Below are 20,947 nucleotides of genomic sequence, written 5' to 3' on the forward strand. Positions count from 1 at the left end.
GTTTTGCCCCATTGTATGACTCTTCTTGCTACAGTTGTTAAGTGAAACACTGCAGTTGGTAAATTAATAACATGGTTGTTAAGCGAAACTGGTTTCTCCACTGACTTCGCTTATCAGAAGGTTGCAAAAGATGATCCCATGATCCCTGAACATTGCAGCAGTTGTAAATATGAATCAATTGCCAAGCATCTGAATTTTGATCATGTCATCATGCTCCTTTTTTTCCTAAATAATAATCTAAATTGTTTTATATACATGTATATCTACCTTCCTTGGTTTTCAAAGGCATTTCTCAATAAATAATCTTTTTTAAAACAACATCTATCCTACATGCATGCCTTAGATTAAAAAAGTAATCTAAACTTCTATGCAATTTAATATAGATTTCTAGAGTAGTAGGCTCTAAGATAGATGGTTCAGGATTAGCTCTTGAATTTATTTTATTTGTTGGGGAACACTCTAAATAAGCAGGGTATATGCACACCACTCCATCTATTACAACTCTGAATGTTTGTACGTATGTGTGCACGTTCATAACAGCTACCACCAATGCTACTATTTTAAGATTTGGTCAAAAAAATACTATTCTGAGAATCAAATTTTCTAAAAGTAGAGCCAGGTTGGTGCAGTAGTTAGGCATTAGGCTAGAAACTGGGAGTTTGTGAGTTCTACTTCTGCCTTAAATACAAAGCTAGCTGGATGACTTCGGGCCAATTACTCAGTCCTCTCAAACCATTTCTAAATGCAGGTCAACAGAACTGTGGAGTCTTCGGTGTTTTCTGAGCTTCTTTGCTTGTAGACAATTCATTAATGTCTGCAAACAAACAGCCAAGCTCAGAGATCATCAAGGGCTGCACATAAATGTACTTTCACAAAGGCACTTGTTTAGACCCCATACATGCAGAATCTCTTCAAGGGATTTTTAGAGTGTTTTTTAAATCAATACTCTGCTAAAACCTGCTTTGCGGTCTCTTACACGTATTCTGTCCTGTTGAATGAGCTTCTGCTTTTCCATTTTACTATTTAAGAGTTTCTTCAGGTTTGGGCTACTTTATTCTTACAAACGATGAGGCACGTGCTGCTGCTATGTTACTTCCTACTACACATTCTTCTATCACTTTGATATTTCATTTTTTCATTTCCCAAACCATAAGAGGAGGATTTCATGATGATGTCTTCTTTTGGGATTGATGTCTGAAGCTGCATTTATTACTTCTTACTGAGGGCAAGAGCGTCATATTCCCATTATGACTACTTGAATTCTGTTCAATATTTCCATACAGAGTGAAGCAACTCAAATCCTTCCACTTAATAATACAATAGCAGAGTTAGAAGGGACCTTGGAGGTCTTCTAGTCCAATCCCCTGCCTAGGCAGGAAATCCTATACCGTTTCAGACAAATGGCTAGCCAACATCTTCTTAAAGACTTCCAGTGTTGGGGCATTCACAACTTCTGGAGGCAAGCTGCTTCACTGATTAATTGTTCTAACTGTCAGGAAATTTTTCCTCAGTTCTAAGTTGCTTCTCTCCTTGATTAGTTTTCACCCATTGCTTCTTGTTCTACCCTCAGGTGCCTTGGAAAATACTTTGACTCCCTCTTCTTTGTGGCAACCCCTGAGATATTGGAACACTGCTATCATGTCTCCCCTAGTCCTTCTTTCTATTAAACTAGACATACCCAGTTCCTGCAACCGTTCTTCATATGTTTTAGTCTCAAGTCCCCTAATCATCTTTGTTGCTCTTCTCTGCACTCTTTCTAGAGTCTCCACATCTTTTCTACATCGTGGTGACCAAAACTGAATGCAGTATTCCAAGTGTGGCCTTACCAAGGCATTATAAAGTGGTATCAACACTTCAAGTGATCTTGATTCTATCCCTCTGTTTATGCAGCCTAGAACTGTGTTGGCTTTTTTGGCAGCTGCTGCACACTGATGGCTCATATTTAAATGGTTGTCCACTAGGACTCCAAGATCCCTTTCTTGATCATCCAGTGTGGTTCTCTTTTCTCCTGATCTCTAGAGATTATGCTTCAATCTAATTCCTTAGACAAATTTCCTTTCTCTTTCTAATAAAACTGGCTTTGTTATAAAATTCACAGGTTATATTTGTCATTTTTTTTCCTCTCAAAATTTTCTAAGTTCACATTTTAGGGTAAAGAATGTCTCCCAATTTAACGAGATAAAGATATTCTTCTTTATCTTGGATTAACAAAACAATCATCTTTTTTAAAATAATCCTAAAAGTTGAAAAGTTTTTTTTAAAAACAAAAAAAATGAAATTTCTGGAATTCCTCAGATCCAAAGGAGCTAAGTAAAAAGTAAAATCTATTTATTCATTTATTTTATTTATTCAATTTCTATAGCCACCAATTTTAGTCAATATTTTTATGTATCAGGGTTTATGAAATGATGTCAGTCACAGCATCTGAGATCAAGAGGCATGAAGTGACAGAATATTTCCAGCAGTGGTGGGTTGCTAACCGGTTTACTACTGGTTCGCTCATGCATGAGCACGCGCTTGCACACATGTGCAAGGCTTCTGTGCATGCGCAGAAGCATCCAGGCAGGTGGGTGGAACCTTCTGCTGCCGCCACTACAGGTTCTACCAAACCGGGCCAAACCAGCAGCAACCCACCTCTGATTTCCAGCATAAGTATTTTACAATTTTGTCACCCAGAATGAAAACCTAGAGTTGGGGTTGGCAGTGATGGTGATTGTGGGGAATAATTATATTCTGTCTCTCACTTATTCAGGAAACCAATTCCATATAGACAATCACAATCTTAATAGTAACATAATATAGACAGATATTGTTAAGTTGTTTAAAATTCTCCACTTATTTACAGAATTAGAATTTAAGGAAAGAGAAAAGGGGGAATCAACAGTCAGGTGGGTGGATTTAATTACTACAGTGATGGGTGGATGTTGGAAGATCTGAAGGACCAGGTTGGAGAAAGATCCTCCTGGACAACATACGTATCTAACTGGGAATTAAGAGTTGATACAATATGGTGGCACATACATAATCAACCAGTCAGGATTTCAAAGTATATATAGATATACTATATATAGATATACTATATCAAAGATATACTATGTTTCGACATTATTCCCTCAATTTATCTGGATTAGTCTGGATGAGTGTTACAGATGAATGATTAAGAAGATAATAACCTATCAGAAGTATTTATGAAGTTCTCACCTTTGGTAGTGGCATTGCAATCTAAATGATTTTTTTTTAAAAATGTAAATAAAATATGAAGCATTCCGTTTATATACAGACCATGAAATGTATAAAATGTATTACATGTCTATTTTCCTCTAAAGTGTGACATGATGATCTGTTTTTGGGCAGTGATATGGCACCAATCAGTAAATTTATAAGCCTACCATATGAAAGTCTTTCTTTCTCTTCACACTCAGAAATAGAATCGGTCTTACACAGGCTATTAAAACAGCCATTGTGTACCCATTAGTGATCAACTTTAATACTTGCAATTGTCAATAATTCTAATTGCCTTTGTGACCAAGAGGCTATTATCCTTCTTCTGTGTGAAAACTTCAAAAACCTCTAAGAGGTTTTTAAAATTTTTACCAAGAGTTATAGCTGTAGAAAACTGTCTGGTTCCTTTCTTGTGCTATTAATTGTTAGCTACTAATTGCTTTCGTATTTTCTTTCATTTTTAAAATTTCTTTTTATATGTATTACATTGTATGCTGATCTTGTATTATATGTGGTCTTAGAATGTAAAGAACTTTTGACTGCTTTGTGTAGAAATGTTTCTATTTGTGATTTATAATGCCTTTAATAAAGAAACTTGTTCAAAATGCATCAAATTATGCAGGAAATTTAAAAAAATGTTTTCATTTTGTGTAGAGTGTGTGTGTGGAGGGGGGAGGGAAGTGTTGGATCTAATCTGCATCCTGTTGTAAAGAATACTAAACAACTTTAGAGTAATTTTCTTCAACAGATGATATAACTACTTGCTATTTTCTTATGTTAGAATAGCTCACTGATTATGTATGACAACTGAACTTAATGTAATATGGTTCATTTTGGTTCATTGATCCATCTTTATTGACATTTAATGTAATTTTAAGCAAACTTTCTAAGGATACTGTTTACAAAAGGTTGCCATGGGTCGTGTTTGCTGTTCATAAATTTTAATCAATTTATTTGAAATGATGGTTCTAGAAGTACAAATTGCTCAGACTGGACTACTTACCTGCCGTACTAGTTACACTTTAGTGTATTGTCGAGTTCAGCCTATATAACTAATTTTATTTTCAGCTGTATTCTCAATCTTATACATCTAGAAAGAAGGGATTGTTTTACAATTTATCAAATTCCAGTTTTGCATTGATTTCATGCAATAGGATATGGGTGGAAGCATACATATTTACAGCTTTTGTTGGACTGCAGATTCCATCATCCTATCTGGAAGTGATAGGTTTTAAAACAATGACAGGTTGAAGGCCACATAAATCCCATCCTCCGAAAAGGTACCACTTTTACAGGGGCTTTGAAGCAACAGATACTGAGTGACTAGAAAGTATTGACAATCAAGTAATATATACTATTGAGAGTAGATATCAATTACTGAAAGCTAGCAAGGGAAATAATTCATTGCAAAAGCCATCAGGCTTGGTGTCTTGACTTGGCTTGGTGGGTGTGGCTTGGTGGCCGTGGCAGGGGAAGGTTACTGCAAAGTCTCCATTCCCTCCCAATCAGCTGGGACTTGGGAGGCAGAGAATAGATGGAGGCAGGGCCAGTCAAAGGTGGTATTTACTGGTTCTCTGAACTACTTAAAATTTCCACTACTGGTTCTCCAGAACTGATCAGAACCTGCTGAATACCACCTCTGGGTCCAACTTATTAGAACAAATACAGCCGAAAATCTTCTGTAAATCTGACATTTTTAGAAGCTGGGGGGGGGTATTAAAAAAAGATGCTGCTTTTTTGTGGCAAGAATAATGCTGTGGAACAGGTGGATATTGTGTTGGTCTGCTCCTTACTACCTTTTTGGAAATGTGTGAAGAAGGAATTCTTTTCAGAAGGCTTGCAATGATTTTGCAATGACATCTTCTTTTAAACCTATTAGATCAGCCAGAGAGGATTTATCCTTTCCTCTGTATTTATGGAATGCCACTTTCTTTTTCCTTTTTATAGTTTTATTTTTGCTTTTGTGACGATGTGGTTTTTAAGCATTATGATTTATTTTTTTGGCTTTTGTTTATTTTATATCTGATGGTGCATGTATTCAATTGTTCTATTTCTATTCTATGAGAACTTTGCTGAGAAGTAATTTTGATTTCAGTAGCGTAGGAGTATGTGTGTATAACATAGATACACACAGAGAGAGACCCAGACTCACATATACATCATGCCAAATAATGGGGAATTATTCTGATTGCTTTCCAAAAATACTGTCATAAGATCCCACCCCCCACTAAATGTTTTGCCCTCAGGGTGATTCAGCACAAAAAATACAAAACTATTAGGGGAAAATAAAACCAGCTCACAGTAAGGATATGGCTGATCCACTTCTTGGAATAGTCATTATTGTTCAAAATGAAATGGGGGATATTTGAAGGGCTTTGATGCCAGCATAAACTGGTAAGCCCTCAATTAGGAATTCTGCCAAAAGTCATTATTTGCCAATTTTACATTGACTTATTTGATGACCATGGGATATAATGAACTGGATTTATTTATAGCAAGTGCACACAATTTAAATTCACTCTATTGTATAACATTTTTTGAAATTTTATTTACATATGAACGGGCAGTGCATTATTAACCATGTAGAAATAATGTTACTAAAATTTTAACTGAGTTATTTTTAAACTCATCCGCTAATTTTATTTTTTTCCTTTGTACCCCTTGGTCAAATAGTTTTACAGACACCTCTCTGTACCAATCCTCTTTCAGTACTTAAGAGTTTGCCCTGCACCCCAATTCACCCCGTTATTCTTGGGGTGTAACAACTAATTTAACATTGTTTCTGAAGCAAACAATCTTACATTATAAACTGCATTCATATAACATTCATGTAAATTTACATAATGCAATTATGATGCAGATGGTAAAGGAAAAGACCTCAGTCAATGGGGTATTTCTTTCTCTACCGAGTCTGTATAGAAATAAGCACTCCAGCCAATCTGGCTAAGTCCACTTGATGTGTAAAATAAATAATTAAGAAACACCTACAAAACATAGCACAGGCTGAATTTTCAGTGAGGTTATCCACTCAAAAAAAAAAGTTTGTTGTCTCATCTAGTAACATAATCTCTAGCCATATGGATAAACCTTTATTGTCTTTAGTTTCTCCATCCTATCCATCTATCAATTGATCATCTTTTCTAAGATTAAGAGCTTGGTCTGACAAGATCAGAGAGAAAGAGTCCTAAAACAGGATAATATCTATCAGGATACCATTTACAGAAGGCAAATGTTCTTCCCAAGTGGCTTTTGTTATTATAAAATGTGTGTGTGTGTGTGTGTGTGTGTGTGTGTGTGTGTGCGCGTGCATGCGCGTGCGGGTGCACAGAGGTGGTATTCATCTATGGTATTCACACACACACACACACACACACATGAACCGGTAATGGCGGTGGCGGGAGACTCCGTCCACCATCACAGATGCTCTGCAGAAGTACCGTGCGAATGCTCCCGGTTCTGAACCGGTCTCTCTCTCTCCCTCTCTCTCTCTCTCTCTCTCTCTCTCTCTCTCTCTCTCTCTCTCTCTCTCCCTCCCTCCCTCCCTCCCTCCCTCCCTCTCTCTCAAGGTTTGAAGCTTCAGTTTCCCTTTATAGAATCTCCCTTCTGTTTTTCTTACATGCTTTTCATTTTTCTTCCTTTTTATTATTGTAAGTCACCTTAGAGTAGTCCATGGCAAGATAGGTGGCAAAATAATTTAACAAATAAACAACATATATGTATTGAGTCTTATGGGGATGTGGTGGTTCAGTGGCTAAGATGCTGAGCTGTTCAATCAGAAAGGTTGACAGTTTGACGGTTTGAATCTCTAGCGCTGCGTAACAGAGAGAGCTCCTGTTACTTGTCCCACCTTCTGCCAACCTAGCAGTCCTTAGAGTCAGGAACAACTAGCACATATGTGTGAGGGGAACCTTTACCTTTACCTTATTGAGCCTTATAGTTTGCAGTTGTGGTTTTTCTTTGTATTGACAGCATTTCTAGCATTTGTTAAAAATCAAAATTGTGCTGTTCCAGGCTTATAATTCAAGTATCATTTTAGGAATAGCTTGATAGGGTTTTCATTTTTCCTAGTGATTCCTGCCAGGGAAGGATGGTTGGATATCACAAAACCATGGCAATAATTGTTCATGTCAAAGAACTGGATCATTCAAGTTGCTGAATTCAAGATAAGAGGAACATTCTGGTATAGCAAAGTAGGCATTTTTTTTTCTCTTTCAGTTTCACTGCAAGTTAATGTTTGTGGCTGCCCCATCTCTATGGAATAATTTGTCCCCTGAGGTCCTGGTGACTTTTAGGAAACTAATTTTTGCATGATGTCTTTGGGGCTTAATTTTTTTCTGACTATTTTTAGGGTATTTTAATTAAGTTCATTTTTAATTCAGCTTCCCCAGTATGGTTCTTTTTGCTGTCCTTGGGATTTTGCATGTAAAGTGCCTGAAAACCTTTATGGATCTCTGCAGCATGAGGGTGGCGATTGGAGAAAAGTATAACACTCCCCTTCCATCAATTTTGCTAGGGGTTTTTGCTCTTTTGCCTTTTCCAACCCTCTGCTTTAAGTCCTTTAGACTCTCCTCTGAGTCTAAAGAATTAGATGGTTTATATCCATGATTGTGAACCTATGGCACGCATGCCCACAGTGGCACATGAAGCCATGTCGCCCGGCACTCACAGCCTTGCCTGTTTGTCTTCCAGGTTTCTGGCACACATGCGCATGTGGCGATCAGTTGTCTGTGCATGGCAGTGCCAAAAACCGGTGTGTGCATGCGCACCAGCCAGCTGATTGTCAGGTGTGCATGCACGCTAGAACCCAGAAGTTCACCTTTTCTGGAGCGCAGCCCCAATGAGCACATGTGTGTGCATGCGATGTTTCTGTGCAACTTTTTCGGCACTCGGTGCCAAAAAGGTTTGCCATCACTGGCTTATACTTACAACAGTTAAGAAATCAATGAGTCAGAAGAAGCAAGATTGAATTGAGGGATTTGTTTTCTTGATCAGGTGTATTAGCAGAGTACTCTAAAAACCTGCCAAACATTTTAGATGGCCCTCACAATGATGGGAGAGGTCAATGCTTAGTTGCTCTCCCTGACGATAGTAATCCAGTAGGGACCTTACATGATCAAGAATGGAGCCGAGTACTTTCAGGCTCATAGGCTTTAAGCAATCAATCCTCATGACTTAGTGTTGCCATTTTTCTTGATCTAAGGAATTCTGTAAATATTTGACAAGGATGCATGTCATATAGACCCAGGTTAATCTAGTGGTTAAGGGACCAGGCTAGATAGTGGGAGACTGTGATTTATAGTTCCATGTGAGTTGGGACACTGTGGGCCAGTCACACTCTCTCAACTCAACCCACCTTACAGGGTTGTTGTTGGTGAAAATAGGAGGGGGGGGAAAGATCTGTTGGATAGGTTTGCAGTCTAGACTTGTTTATAAAAATAATAAAGGCGCAAAATAAGTAAGTAAGTAAGTAAGTAAGTAAGTAAGTAAGTAAGTAAGTAAGTAAGTAAGTAAAGCAGTGTGTTTGTTATAACAAAGGAGTTTGACAACTGATCTAAGCCTAAAGAAGTATCTCTGAAGCATTGCTTGCCTTTTTAATTTTATTCATAATAATCACTAAACAAGATATTTTTTCTCTGCCCAGTTATGTGTTTCTTCTCATTTCCCCTCATCTTTAATTTTGTTCTTCTCTTTCTGACCCTATGCAAATGTATATTTTTCTTGCCCTATCACCAGTGTGCCACATTGCCAGAAAAATGTCAGAATGGCCTTCATATAAATTAGTATGTGGTGACGCTTCATTTAAATCAGGGGTGTCCAATCATGACAACTTTAAGGAATTCGTGGAATTGAAGTTCATAAGTCTTAAAATTGCCAAGGTTGGACATCCCTGATTTAAGTGAAAGCATGAGGTGATTTACCTCCATAAAGCAACTCATGGGTCCACAAACAACTTTGGACCAGTGCTGTGGAGAAGGCTCCTTTCCTGAAATGCTTCCTGCAGTACTGTCAAGTCCTTTGGTGTGAGCTTTAGAATTGCCTGCAATGGCTGCAGCAGGAAGTCAGATTGAAGTGCCCTCAGGGCATACTGAAGGGATTTTCTGCCCCTGGAGATGAGATGGGTCCCCAGTATCAAGATCTGGCTGGCATGGGGATCTAAGAGTGAAGTTGGTTGGTGGCTTGAGGGAACTGCTTCAACCTTTGAAACATCTGTAATCCTTAATTCTCTTTTAAACTCCATTTTTATTATTATTTTTCTGTGCCTGTTTTTTCAGTTTCTATTTGCAAGCTGCCCAGAGTCATTTAGGTGAGATTATATATATATATTCGTAGATTTTCACGGGTGTAGGTATGCTGGTCTTGTTGTATTCGGGTCTTTTCCCTTGTAAGATTGAGATTGTTTTGGCAACATTTCGGCGAGGTCTCACTCGCCATCTTCAGGCTGTGTGTGTGTGTATTTATACACACACACACACACACACACACACACATATACATACATACATACATACATACATACATACATACATACATACATACATACATGGATTAGTTTAGATTTATTTTTATTATCCAGGAAGGTCTTATTTTCAGGGAAACTGTGTGTGTGTGTGTGTGTGGGTGTGGGTGTGGGTGTGGGTGTATGTATATGTGTGTGTGTATATATATATATATATATATATATATATATATATATATATATATATATATATATATATATATATATATATATATATATATATGTCTGTGTATTTATGTATGTGTGTGTGTATCTCATAGGTAGGTAGGTAGGTAGGTAGGTAGGTAGGTAGGTAGGTAGGTAGGTAGGTAGATAGATAGATAGATAGATAGATAGATAGATAGATAGATAGATAGATAGATAGATAGATAGATAAGATTCTGTTACTTCATGAAGTTTGAAGGTACATTTGGTTTTAAAGTTAATCGAATGAAGCTCCTTTGTAGTTTGTATAGTCCTAGCAATTTATAATTTCATTGTCTAAATAAAGAAGGGAAAAGGAAATCTTTAAAAAAAATTAAAACTGATTTCTTTTGGATAGGTTTTCCTGCATAGACTCTTCTGGACATGCCCGTCATTGCCAGAATAAACCTTGGAAGGACATGCAGTATTTCTCTATATTTACTTGGGAGCGCCTCGGATTTTAGCTCATGCAGGGCTGCCATAAATTGGTCTTGACAATGTACATAAGTAACTAAACTTCCTAAGGATCTTATGTCAGAGAAGAAGTACGATCAACCTATTAATCCTAGCTATGCTTTTTCATGATCACCTACTATTGTTGATTCTCCCCAAAAAAGAGTCTTTCCCCATCCTCCCTTTTTTTCTATTTCTGGAATAGAAACACTGAGACATTACAAACATACAGAGGAAACGTGCTAAGAACACGCATGATCCAAAATTTGATTTGATTTCCTCCCCTTTCTTCATTTTAGTCTAGGGACATCCATTGCTTTGTTGGTATGGTTGTTCAATTGTCTGGGTGAATCACTGTGGGGGAAATGGCCCTTGGTGGGATTCATTTTTTTTCCTACTGGTTCTGTGGGCATGGCTTGGTGGGGGGGGTGTCATGTGACTGGGTGGATGTGGCCAACTCGACATAACCCATGCCCACACCCAGTCACATGAACCCCCCCAAGCCATTCCCACAGAACCCAGTAGAGAAAAAAATGAATTTCTACCTATTTTCTGACCAGGCCTGGCCTAATCTGTCAAAGGCCTCCTCCTGCATGCCTGCTGCTCTCCCTTTGCCATTCCCACTTCTGCTCCTTCAGAGGCCCTGGCCCTAGCCCTGCTTACTCCTCCATGACCATCTTTTTCTTTGGGCTTACCTTCCTCCCACGGCGGCTGGTTCGGACTCCAGAAGGCAAGGTCTCTTTTTCGGTGTGACTGCGAGAATCCACCCAACCACCACCACTTTCTTTAGGTGTACCTTCTTCCTGCGGCGGCTGGTCCGCCGCCTTATTACCAGCCACTTCCCGGAAGCAGTGATTGTCTGGAGGCCACCGAAAACTACCGGAGATCTTGAACGCGCCAAAAAAGCCGCTGCCATCACTCCCATTCTTCATGCCAGCAGCGCATGTGCATTGCCTGCTCTGATGCTCTGCTCAGACTTGCCTGGGCAAGTCCCTCCAGTGCAGCAGGAAATGGGATGTACATGCGCAACCAGCATGAAGAACAGCGTGACAATGGCAATGGCTTTTTCAGCGTGTTTGAAACCTCCGGTAGTTTTTAGCAGCCTCCAGCCAGCTGCTGCTGCCAGGAAATGGCTGGCAAAGAGGTGGCAGCCTTTGCTGGGAGGATTCTTGCAGTCATACTGAAAAAGAGAGCTTGCCTTCTGAAGGAAGGAAGGAATGTCAAGATTTTTTATGAATTTCTAATATGTCTCTCTTATTTTTCAGTGCACATTTCACCTATGACCAGGAATAATAGACAGGGCAGGACTGATAACTGACTGCAACTTTCTGCACAAGCACTAGATAACAGAAAGTCGATACTCTACTTCGTCTACAGCAGTGGTTCTCAACCTTCCCAATGCCGTGACCCTTTAATACAGTTCTTCATGTTGTTGTGACACCCAACCATAAAATTATTTTCGTTGCTACTTCATAACTGTAATTTTGCTACTGTTATGAATCGTAATGTAAATATATGATATGCAGGATGTATTTTCATTATTACAAATTGAACATAATTAAAGCATAATGATTAATCACAAAAACAATATGTAATTATATATTGTGAAATGGTTTGCTAATGAAAATAATATATATATATATATATATAATATAATATATGTAATGTAATGTAATGTAATAATATCCTATCCTATCCTATCATATCATAATATAAACTCTAACCTTGTTACAAAAAGTCCATGAAACATTTCAGTTGGTAACAAAATAAAAATAAAACAGAGAAGAAAGACAGTAAAAAAAAAATGGTCAAAAAGAAATACAGTACTAGGTTGGATATCCCCTCCTCTTTTTCATCTTGTCCTACTGGTTCTTTATGATTTATCAATTGTTGTTTGTAACTACTGATTGTAACTATTATTATGACCTATGACCTATTACTTGCTGTTTATATGTACACTATGAGTTGGTGCACTAGAGACACATTCCTTGTGCATCTTATCACACTCCACCAATAAACGTTTCTATTTATATTTCATTCTATTCCTATTCCTATTTCAGTCCTATTCCCATTCCCATTCCATTCCATTTTCCTATTCCATTCCATTCTATTCTAAGCGTGGAAGCTTGAAACTTAAAACTAAAAAGATGCAGTGCTTTATTTTTTTTCAAAGCGGCTGCTGAAGATGTTTTGTGACGGCTACCTTTTTTCCCTTCGGCCCCTAAACTCCTGGAATCCTCTTGCTCCCAAGTTTTCCAAACACTCATTCATTCATAGATATTGCGGGAAGGAAACAAAGGCTCCTTGTGAATGGACGGAAGTTTTTACAGAAAAGGAAAAACCCGAACGTCTGGAGCCAGCTGCTGCAGAACGCCCATGTGAACTTCTGAGTCTCTGAGGAGGAGGCGGCTGCGGACTGAATGGACATCGTCACCATCCTTTCCACCTCGGTTCTCAGCTCCTTCCCAGTGTCCCCTTCCCTCCCCTCATTGCTGGGAGATCGAGCCCAGCCAGGCCATCTCTCAGGGCACTGCCTCGCCCGTGCTCGGGTACTTCATTCTCCCCCTTCCCCTCATCAAGCGCACCCATCCGATCTGCCCGCTGGTGCCTCTTGTGTCACAATAGGCTGGGCGCCGGCTGTCCTTGTGCCGCGCTCCTGTCAGGTAGCCCTCCCTTTTTCAAGGCAGCACCCCGCCACCACTCCCCTGACACTGGCACGCAGGTGTCTTGGTTCCTAAGATCATTGAAAATATGTGTTTTCCGATGGTCTTAGGCGACCCCTGTGAAAGGGTAGTTTGACCCCCAAAGGGGTCACGACCCACAAGTTGAGAACCACTGCTCTAAAGTATCTGTTTAATATCTCTATTTCTTTCTTTGTACTTGTTGAAATTTACTCACTAGTTTTATTTCTTTTATTTACTTTTTTTCAAAATTTGTATTGTTATTATTCTATTTAAAATTTAATGTGATGTGATATAAAAATAAATAAAAACAAAACAATAGCAACAAAAAGGGCTACAATTGCAGGTTATATAAAATATCTCCTCAAAAGTCACAATAGTTATTCATTTGACTATTTTAAATATTTTAGTATTATCATAATATTTGAAGGAGTTTTCACCTACATTTATAGCTAGGTACATAAATAAAGCTTTAACCTACTTTTTAATATGTAAAATATTATAATTAGTGAAAAAAGAAAAGCAGTGAAGTAATTTTTAAAAGAACTTTGTTTAATGAGCCTTCAAACAAAATTGAAGGTGCTTATGGTGACTTCAACTGCCAGTGTACTAATTTTCTATGAATCACTAATCCACAAGCTGTGAACCTCGTTTGTGGTCACCTTCAAAAAATGGTCATATAAAATCCCATCACTAACAATTTACCAGAGGATAAATACACAAAGTTACATTTTTCCTCTCCCTTCTATGTATTCTGAATCTTTGCTATTTGAAACCACGGAGGATATAACTAGGATTTAAGTAGGATGCATATTCTAAACACTGCCCAGAGTTGTGTTTTTGAGATAGGTGACTATATAAATTGGAATAAAAAAATGAATAAATAATGTCTAAAGAACCAAGATGCTCAGAAATATTTCTATAAACAAGAACTGGTGTTTGAGTCCTACACATAGCGTTTTAAAATGTAAGTATCTCTTCCATTAATATTATTTAATTAAAATACCTATTTAGAGCAAAGTAGGGATGACATGGCTTCAGAAATTCTTTCCAACCTTTGAGCAGGAGTGGCCATAGGAAGTTTCTCATTTTCTTAGGCATGGTGAAGTCTCATAGTATATCTCTGTGCACTTCTGTATCTCCTTGTGTTGTGCCTATATTTGTGTTTGCATACATGCGTGCACTGGACAGGTTACAATCTTTGGACCGGAAGCCCAGGGATGAAAGGATGAATTTGGAGCAGTCAGTAAGATTTTTCACCTGTTGCCCATCTTCCCTCAATATCAGATTCAGCCACAATGTTGTATTCACCCCTGAACAAACAATGTAGTCCACATATTAAGCAGTGTTTTAACTGCATCTCTGAAGAATCTGATGACTTCAATACTCACTAGATGGCAACCTTGATCTACAGAACTATAACTGAGATATATCCAAGCAATCTTTAAAGCCGGAATAATTAAATATGATTCTCTAAGAGGGATCTTAAAATTAGTTGTGGGCAAATAAGATAAAAGAGGACAGAGCCATAAGAAGTCCCCAGGCAAATAATTTTGTATATGGGGAAGAGGTTTAGGATAAAAGTAAAAGAGAGAGAGAGAGAGGGAGGGAAGGAAGGAGGGAGGGAGAGGGAGAGATATTTTGGAGCTCAGTGATACTTTGCAAACTCCAAAGTTGGGACAGATTGTCCCTTGGGAAAGTTCTGTAAAGGACCATGAATCAGAGAACGCCCAGCTTGGTACGTTGACATCAGAACAGATTTCGAGAAGATTCTCTGTTTTGTGTTCAACAAATGCAAAAAGTGAAAACTCTGACTCCTTCATATCTCTCTCCTATGGGAATCCAGCTCTGTTTCTGTGAACAGCCACAGGAGCTCTAATATTGTCATTTTAGGAAGCTAGCAAAATGCTCAGGTTTTCTTGTCAGTGTATGACCCCAGCCAGAGCAAACAGACCCACGGGAAAAATGAAAATAGCCTAAGTGATATTCAGTGCATTAAAGAATTTTTTTTAATCATTCAGGAGTTTGAAAAGCAACTTAGGTTCGGTAAAAATATAGGTACAACTAAACTATGTTTCCGCCCGGCCTCTCTTTTAAAAGGATACCTGCGAAACACCGAACGATAACAAAGCAAGGCACAGGGCCCGTGGTGGCTCTGCATTTTGGCAACCCTGCAGCCCATTCTTCGCTTGGCGGGTTTGCTTAAAAAGCAGTAATTTGCATTGTGAGCTGAGCATTCAAGGCTGCACCGCAGCTTTAAAGCATAAGGAAGCTTTGTTTCGATCTGTAAGGATCTGAGTGCTGTGATCCCAATCTGGAAAATGTGGTTAGAACCTATTCAGCCCTTGATGGTCTCTTTCTCATGGGATAGCCTTCAAGCTAACAGGGTTGCCATTGTGTGCCCACTCTTCCCTTAATTACTAAGTCATTCTCTGTTTATCGCTAGTGGGACCAGAAACAACAAAAAAATTAATATAACTATACCATTTTAAGATGCTTGCCTTTCTTTCATGCTCTGTTTAGAACCACAGTTTCTCTGCAGGGCTTTCTACCATTTTTACTATTTTTTTTAATGTTGGTCCCATTGTGAGGTTTTAACAAACCGCTGGGCAAAGAGGAATTCAATACATGAAAAGCATTCTCAGTAACTCTGTCTCCATGCTGGAATCATCTTTCCAATTTAATTTTTTCCCCATTCTAAGCCACTGTGAAAACATAAGATTGAAAAATAGTGCAATTCTTGGCTCCCTCTAGTTTCTTATGAAAACAGCAATGATGTTAAAAGATCAATTATCTTTCTCGGACATTTTGATTCTAACTCTTAATCCTGGTATGTTGTTAAGCAATGGGATACAAGTAGTCCTTGACTTATGACTGTAAGTCATTGCAGTCAAAGGGCGAGGTGTCACATTCAACGTTATGACTGTTTTTATGACAACCTTTACACAAACACCATGGTTATTAAGCAAATCCATTTTCCCCAATGGGTGTTTTTTAAAATCAGAAACGTTATTAGGACCAACCAAAAATCTTTAGTGCAATATTTTGAGATGTTCAGAATTCTTCATGAGGTTGGTTGTTACCAGTGGTGGCTTGCAGGCGGTACGCCCCAGTACGGGCATACCTGAGCCAGCCCTGAGCACTGGATACTGTTCCTGTACAGTGCTCCAGAGGGCCCATTTGTCTGTCTGAGCTCCTTGCCTGTGTTTAAAGGCTTCTGCGCTTCTGCGCACGTGCATACAGCGCCTGTGCGATGCTCTGTGGAGCAGCTGGAGCATTGCGGAACATTGCAGAGGTGCTGAGAGGCAAGCACGCGCTGCGTGCGTGCACATGGGTTGCACACATCTATGAGGACGCCGCCGGGTCTGTTCCAACAGTACCGGTTGGAACGGGATTTGAAACCCACCACTGGTTGTTACACAAAGGAGAAATATTTAATGACTTAATTCAGATATCATTTCTTGGACTCAGTTACTAAGGTAAAACTTAACCTTTGCTATAGACCTCAGCTATTTAATTCTATAAGCAAAGAGGCATGGTTTATTTAGTAAACCACGTTAATCAAACTTTAGCTCAGCATATGTCTACCCATCAAAATCTGATTTAGGCTTATGTCTACAACCTGAAGTCACTGTTTTTTTAAATATCAAACCCCTTGCTTTATGTAACAAAGTGATCCTTCAATCTTATACAATAACCAAGAAGCAGTGCTTCTCAAAACACACACACACACACACACACACACACACACACACACACACACACACACAATCCACCCTATAGATAAGGTAGTACCTCTAAAGCAGTGTCTATGTGTCTATCTGTTTATTGCATAGAAGCCCCAGGATGTTGGGGTATATGGAAAGAACAACATTCCATTAAGAAAAACACTGTTGATAGAGATAGAATCTGTCTCCGTTCCAGCAATTCTTACGGATGACTGTACAATCTCTTATTCATCAGTTCAATTTATACATTTCACCAACTAAGTGTTTTTCAAACTTGGCCACCTTAAGGTGCGTGACTTAAATTCCCAGAATTCTGGGAGTTGAAGTCCACACATCTTAAAATTCGAAAAACTCTGTATTAACCCATGATATGATGAGAAATACAAGAACATTGGTTGAATTCACACACACTATATTTATGTATATATTTATAAGATTAACTACGGTCACCCTCCCCCCCCCAATGAAAAAAATATGCTTCTAAATCATGAAGACTGGATTATCACATCATTGCTAAGCTTGATCTACCATATCTGGGCTGCAAAGTTCCAGATGACCATTAGAAGAGCTGCTTTGGGATGCTGGGGATGCTCTGTCACTTTTGACTCCTGTGTTTCAAGAGATGGAAGCAAGGGAAATGTTAGCTTAAGGATTTTAGTAGCACTTCCAGATCCAGGTGACAAAAAAAATCCAGATGATTCCAACATGGTAGCAAAGACTAAAAGAGTTAACCATCCTTTTGATGCCAGCTAGCGGTCATCTTGATTTTTGCAGCCCAGTTATGATATCCACATGTGAAGCTAAGAAGAAATAAATTATATTTTGGCTTAGTTTGGTAGGTGTAGTCTGTGTAGTGTAATCAGCCAAGACCCAGCAGATTTGAGAAGACAGCCCCAAAAGAGCTATTGCTTTGTTGTAATTAGTCTGTGGTTTTAGGAAAGCTCTGGAGCTCAAGGCTATGCAAAGCTTCAAAGGGGTGCTTCACTCTGACAAAGATGCAGTTCAATTCCCATGGAAGCAGCCTCACAAAATGAAGTGGGGACCTGCTTTGATGTAGCAAACTGAATCAGATGGTTCCAAAGTGGTTACAGACTCCATGGCTTCTCTGCTGCTTTGGAGACTTTTTGCAGACAAAATGCAATTTTGCTTTTTCACTTCCATATATGGAGAAGACTGGGGGCGGATGGTGTGTGTGTGTATGTGTGTGTGTGTGTGTGTGTGCCTGCGTGCATGTGTGTGAAATATTTTCCCTGACATTCAGTAAGTGACTGGCCAATGAGTTTATCGCCTCATTAAATTCTCTGCCTATCAGAGCTCTCTTGGGGTGGTATGGGTGGCAGTGCTTCAGGCTTCCTTCATTTTCTTAGTACTCAATGCTCATTAATGTGGCCTGCTAGAAGGCTTAACTCTGCTCTCTCCTGTGCAAACAGAATTAAAATACACGTTTGTGATGATCCTGGCAGCCAATTTAGAGCTCTCTTCGTTTCTTAGCATTTTGAATATGGTTTCACAGCTGACCAGTCCAGCAGCCCTTTGGAGCCGTATCTTACTTTTAAATTCTGCATGATCCGTGCTGGTGTAAGTTTCTCAATTATGAGTGAATGGATTAACATTTATTTATATATTCTTTCCCACGTCTAAAGCTGCCCAGCTTCTTTCAGTGACTAAGGGCAAATACCAATTTAAAAATCAAGAAAAAGACAGGATTCATAAGGGCTAGCCAAAATGTTCACTGCTTTTAGGAATAAGATGACAGCAAGCTTACCAATGCCAACCTGTTCACGGCCTGCATATTTCGATGGCTTTTTACCACAATGGGCTAGCCTACTTGTTATAATGAACTGATCAAGCTCTAAAAGTTTATCAATGGGCTTGTCCAGCCTGGTATCCCATTCTGAGAGGTTTCTTTTCAAGAGCAGCCATGTTTGCCATCCAGCTATCCCAACACACCTGGTATTTCAGAAATTGTATTGATTAGAAGGGCAAGTCAATGGGATTGCTTCACTACAGTGTGAATCTCGGGATCTCAGAAAATGAAGGGCCTGCAGTTTAAATAGTTTTTGAAAAATAATACATTTCATTTGGATATAGGATACTTTCACCATTAATTCAACCTATCTCTTATAGGCCCTTTTAGGAAACAATTTGCTGTGCTGTCCTTTTCTCATCCCTGTTAATCTCTGCCCTAAAAGAGCCATCAGGGAAATATTTCAAACATTTAATGAAGTCCTTGACTGCATGTGGCTGAAACGTGGCAGGGTCAATTCCTTCTAAAAAGTCTATCATTTTATTCTGCCAAAGAAAAGAAGTAACAAAAGCAGCTGCAGGCTTTTTGATGCTTGCCCATGACTGAATATGTACAAATCTGTTTTGAATTGAATTTTGAAGTAGCTTGGATCAGGCTGGTTTGCCCTCAACTTGCAGATGTACATCTCCAAATCCAACCAAGACTAATTGCCCAGAAGTAGTCTATTTTTATTCCTCTTCATAAATATATTTAAATGCTAGCAGAACAGATATTTATGGCTATATTTTTCTAGCGAGAAAGTCAACTTTGGCCTGAGAAGAAGAGTTTTTAGAATGCACATTCCTCTGAATGGCATATAAGATGAATAAATTATGGTTATAACAAACACAACAATCATTGGTTGAAAACTAATTATGTCTTTTAACATAGCTGTGAATAGAAAGTATTGGTCATCATAAAGACATCACCTTCTTCCCTGTACAAGACACCTAACAATGAGGTTACACTACCAATTATCAGAGTCACAACTGAAGAAATTATGCCTAGCACTTGAAATAAAATTCTCCAACGAATTAACAGGGACAGTGTGAAGTCATCTATGCCAAATGCTGATGTAAATCTTGAGTCTTCAATGCAAGATCACAAAGTTCTGCATTCTAATTAATTTTCATGCCAGTCCTATTAATGATCCACTTGCAGAGCGATTTGTTGACAAGAATGTGTATAGTTGTCAAAAAGATCATTAAACCCTCATGATAATGAGCTCTTTTGATACAAGCTCTCTATTTAGTAATTATCATTTGATTGATTTATCACTGACTGTGGCATTCAGCTTCATAAACAGATCATGAATTGCTCCATTTAAGTAATGTAAACATTTTAGAATTCCGTAAACTGACTCTACAACAAACCTAGTCAGACAGGATCAACCCGTTTCAAATACAACCTCTCAGCTTGAGGGATAGACCCACAACCATTGCGAAAATTACATTGAACACCAAAGACAAGATTGTCTTACCTATTTCTGCCATGGTTATCCCTGGAGCTAATTGTCCGTTGTTGCAAAAGCTATAGGTAAACAAGTTTGGTACAGAAGTGAGGTCATAAATAGGTTCTTGCTTGATCTGTTTGATTCCGGTCATGTCTAAGCCAGACTGATCTGGGGAGGGCTGAGCAGAATCCACACTGTAATAACCCTCGGACTTCGGCAGGTCAATAATGTGCCCATTTGAATAAGTGCCATCCGTTTCATTGTTCAGGTTGCTTAAGCCATTGCTGATGCTACTGCTGTAGACTCGGGCCAAGGCTTCAGCCTCGCCGCTCTGTTGCTGGCGCTGCTCCTGCAGCCGCTGCTGATGTTTCTGTACCTCAGCATAGAGACTGTCCCTCTGCTTTTTGGACATTCTTCCAAACTTTACAGCTGAAACAAGAACAATTTCAAAAATACATTGGTGTTCTTATTTTTAGAATATCACTTTGACTTGTATGCCAGGTGCAGGGTAGTAAGTGTTTCAAACTGATTAGAGATTATTAATCTTTAAAGACTGTGTCAATTTGTAGTTTAATAATGGCTATTGGATAAAGTACAATTGAATGGATTTAGGCCATATATAAGGCAGTGAAGGAGTTTAAGAAACCACATTTGTTGAGAGAATTTTTATATGGTAGAAGATGTCCATCACTAGAAACCAGGCTGTTTGCCTGCCTGCCTGCCTGCCTGCCTGCCTGCCTGCCTGCCTGCCTGCCTGCCTGCCTGCCTGCCTGCCTGCCTGCCTGCCTGCCTTCATTCATTCATTCATTCATTCATTCATTCATTCATTCATTCATTCAGTATAAACACCGTGGTACCTGGGAGATTACTTTCAGTATGCAATTTTCTTTAAAATCATTGCATATAAATCTCTTATTTTGTCCC

General features: G+C 38.9%; 1 protein-coding gene across 1 annotated transcript in view; it reads right to left on the reverse strand.

Moving 5' to 3' along the window:
* The window catches only part of RORB (RAR related orphan receptor B), a 138,792-nt gene that overhangs the window by 15,048 nt on the left and 102,797 nt on the right, over positions 1-20,947 (reverse strand). Inside the window, exon 4 of the mRNA XM_014054578.2 lies at positions 20,051-20,452. Coding sequence (XP_013910053.1) covers positions 20,051-20,452 — 402 coding nt within the window. The remainder of the gene's footprint in view (positions 1-20,050; positions 20,453-20,947) is intronic.

This window comes from Thamnophis sirtalis, unplaced genomic scaffold (genome assembly GCF_051295495.1).
Source record: "Thamnophis sirtalis isolate CommonGarterSnake01/CBP01778 unplaced genomic scaffold, rThaSir2_p1.2 scaffold_5, whole genome shotgun sequence".
Lineage (NCBI taxonomy): Eukaryota > Metazoa > Chordata > Lepidosauria > Squamata > Natricidae > Thamnophis > Thamnophis sirtalis.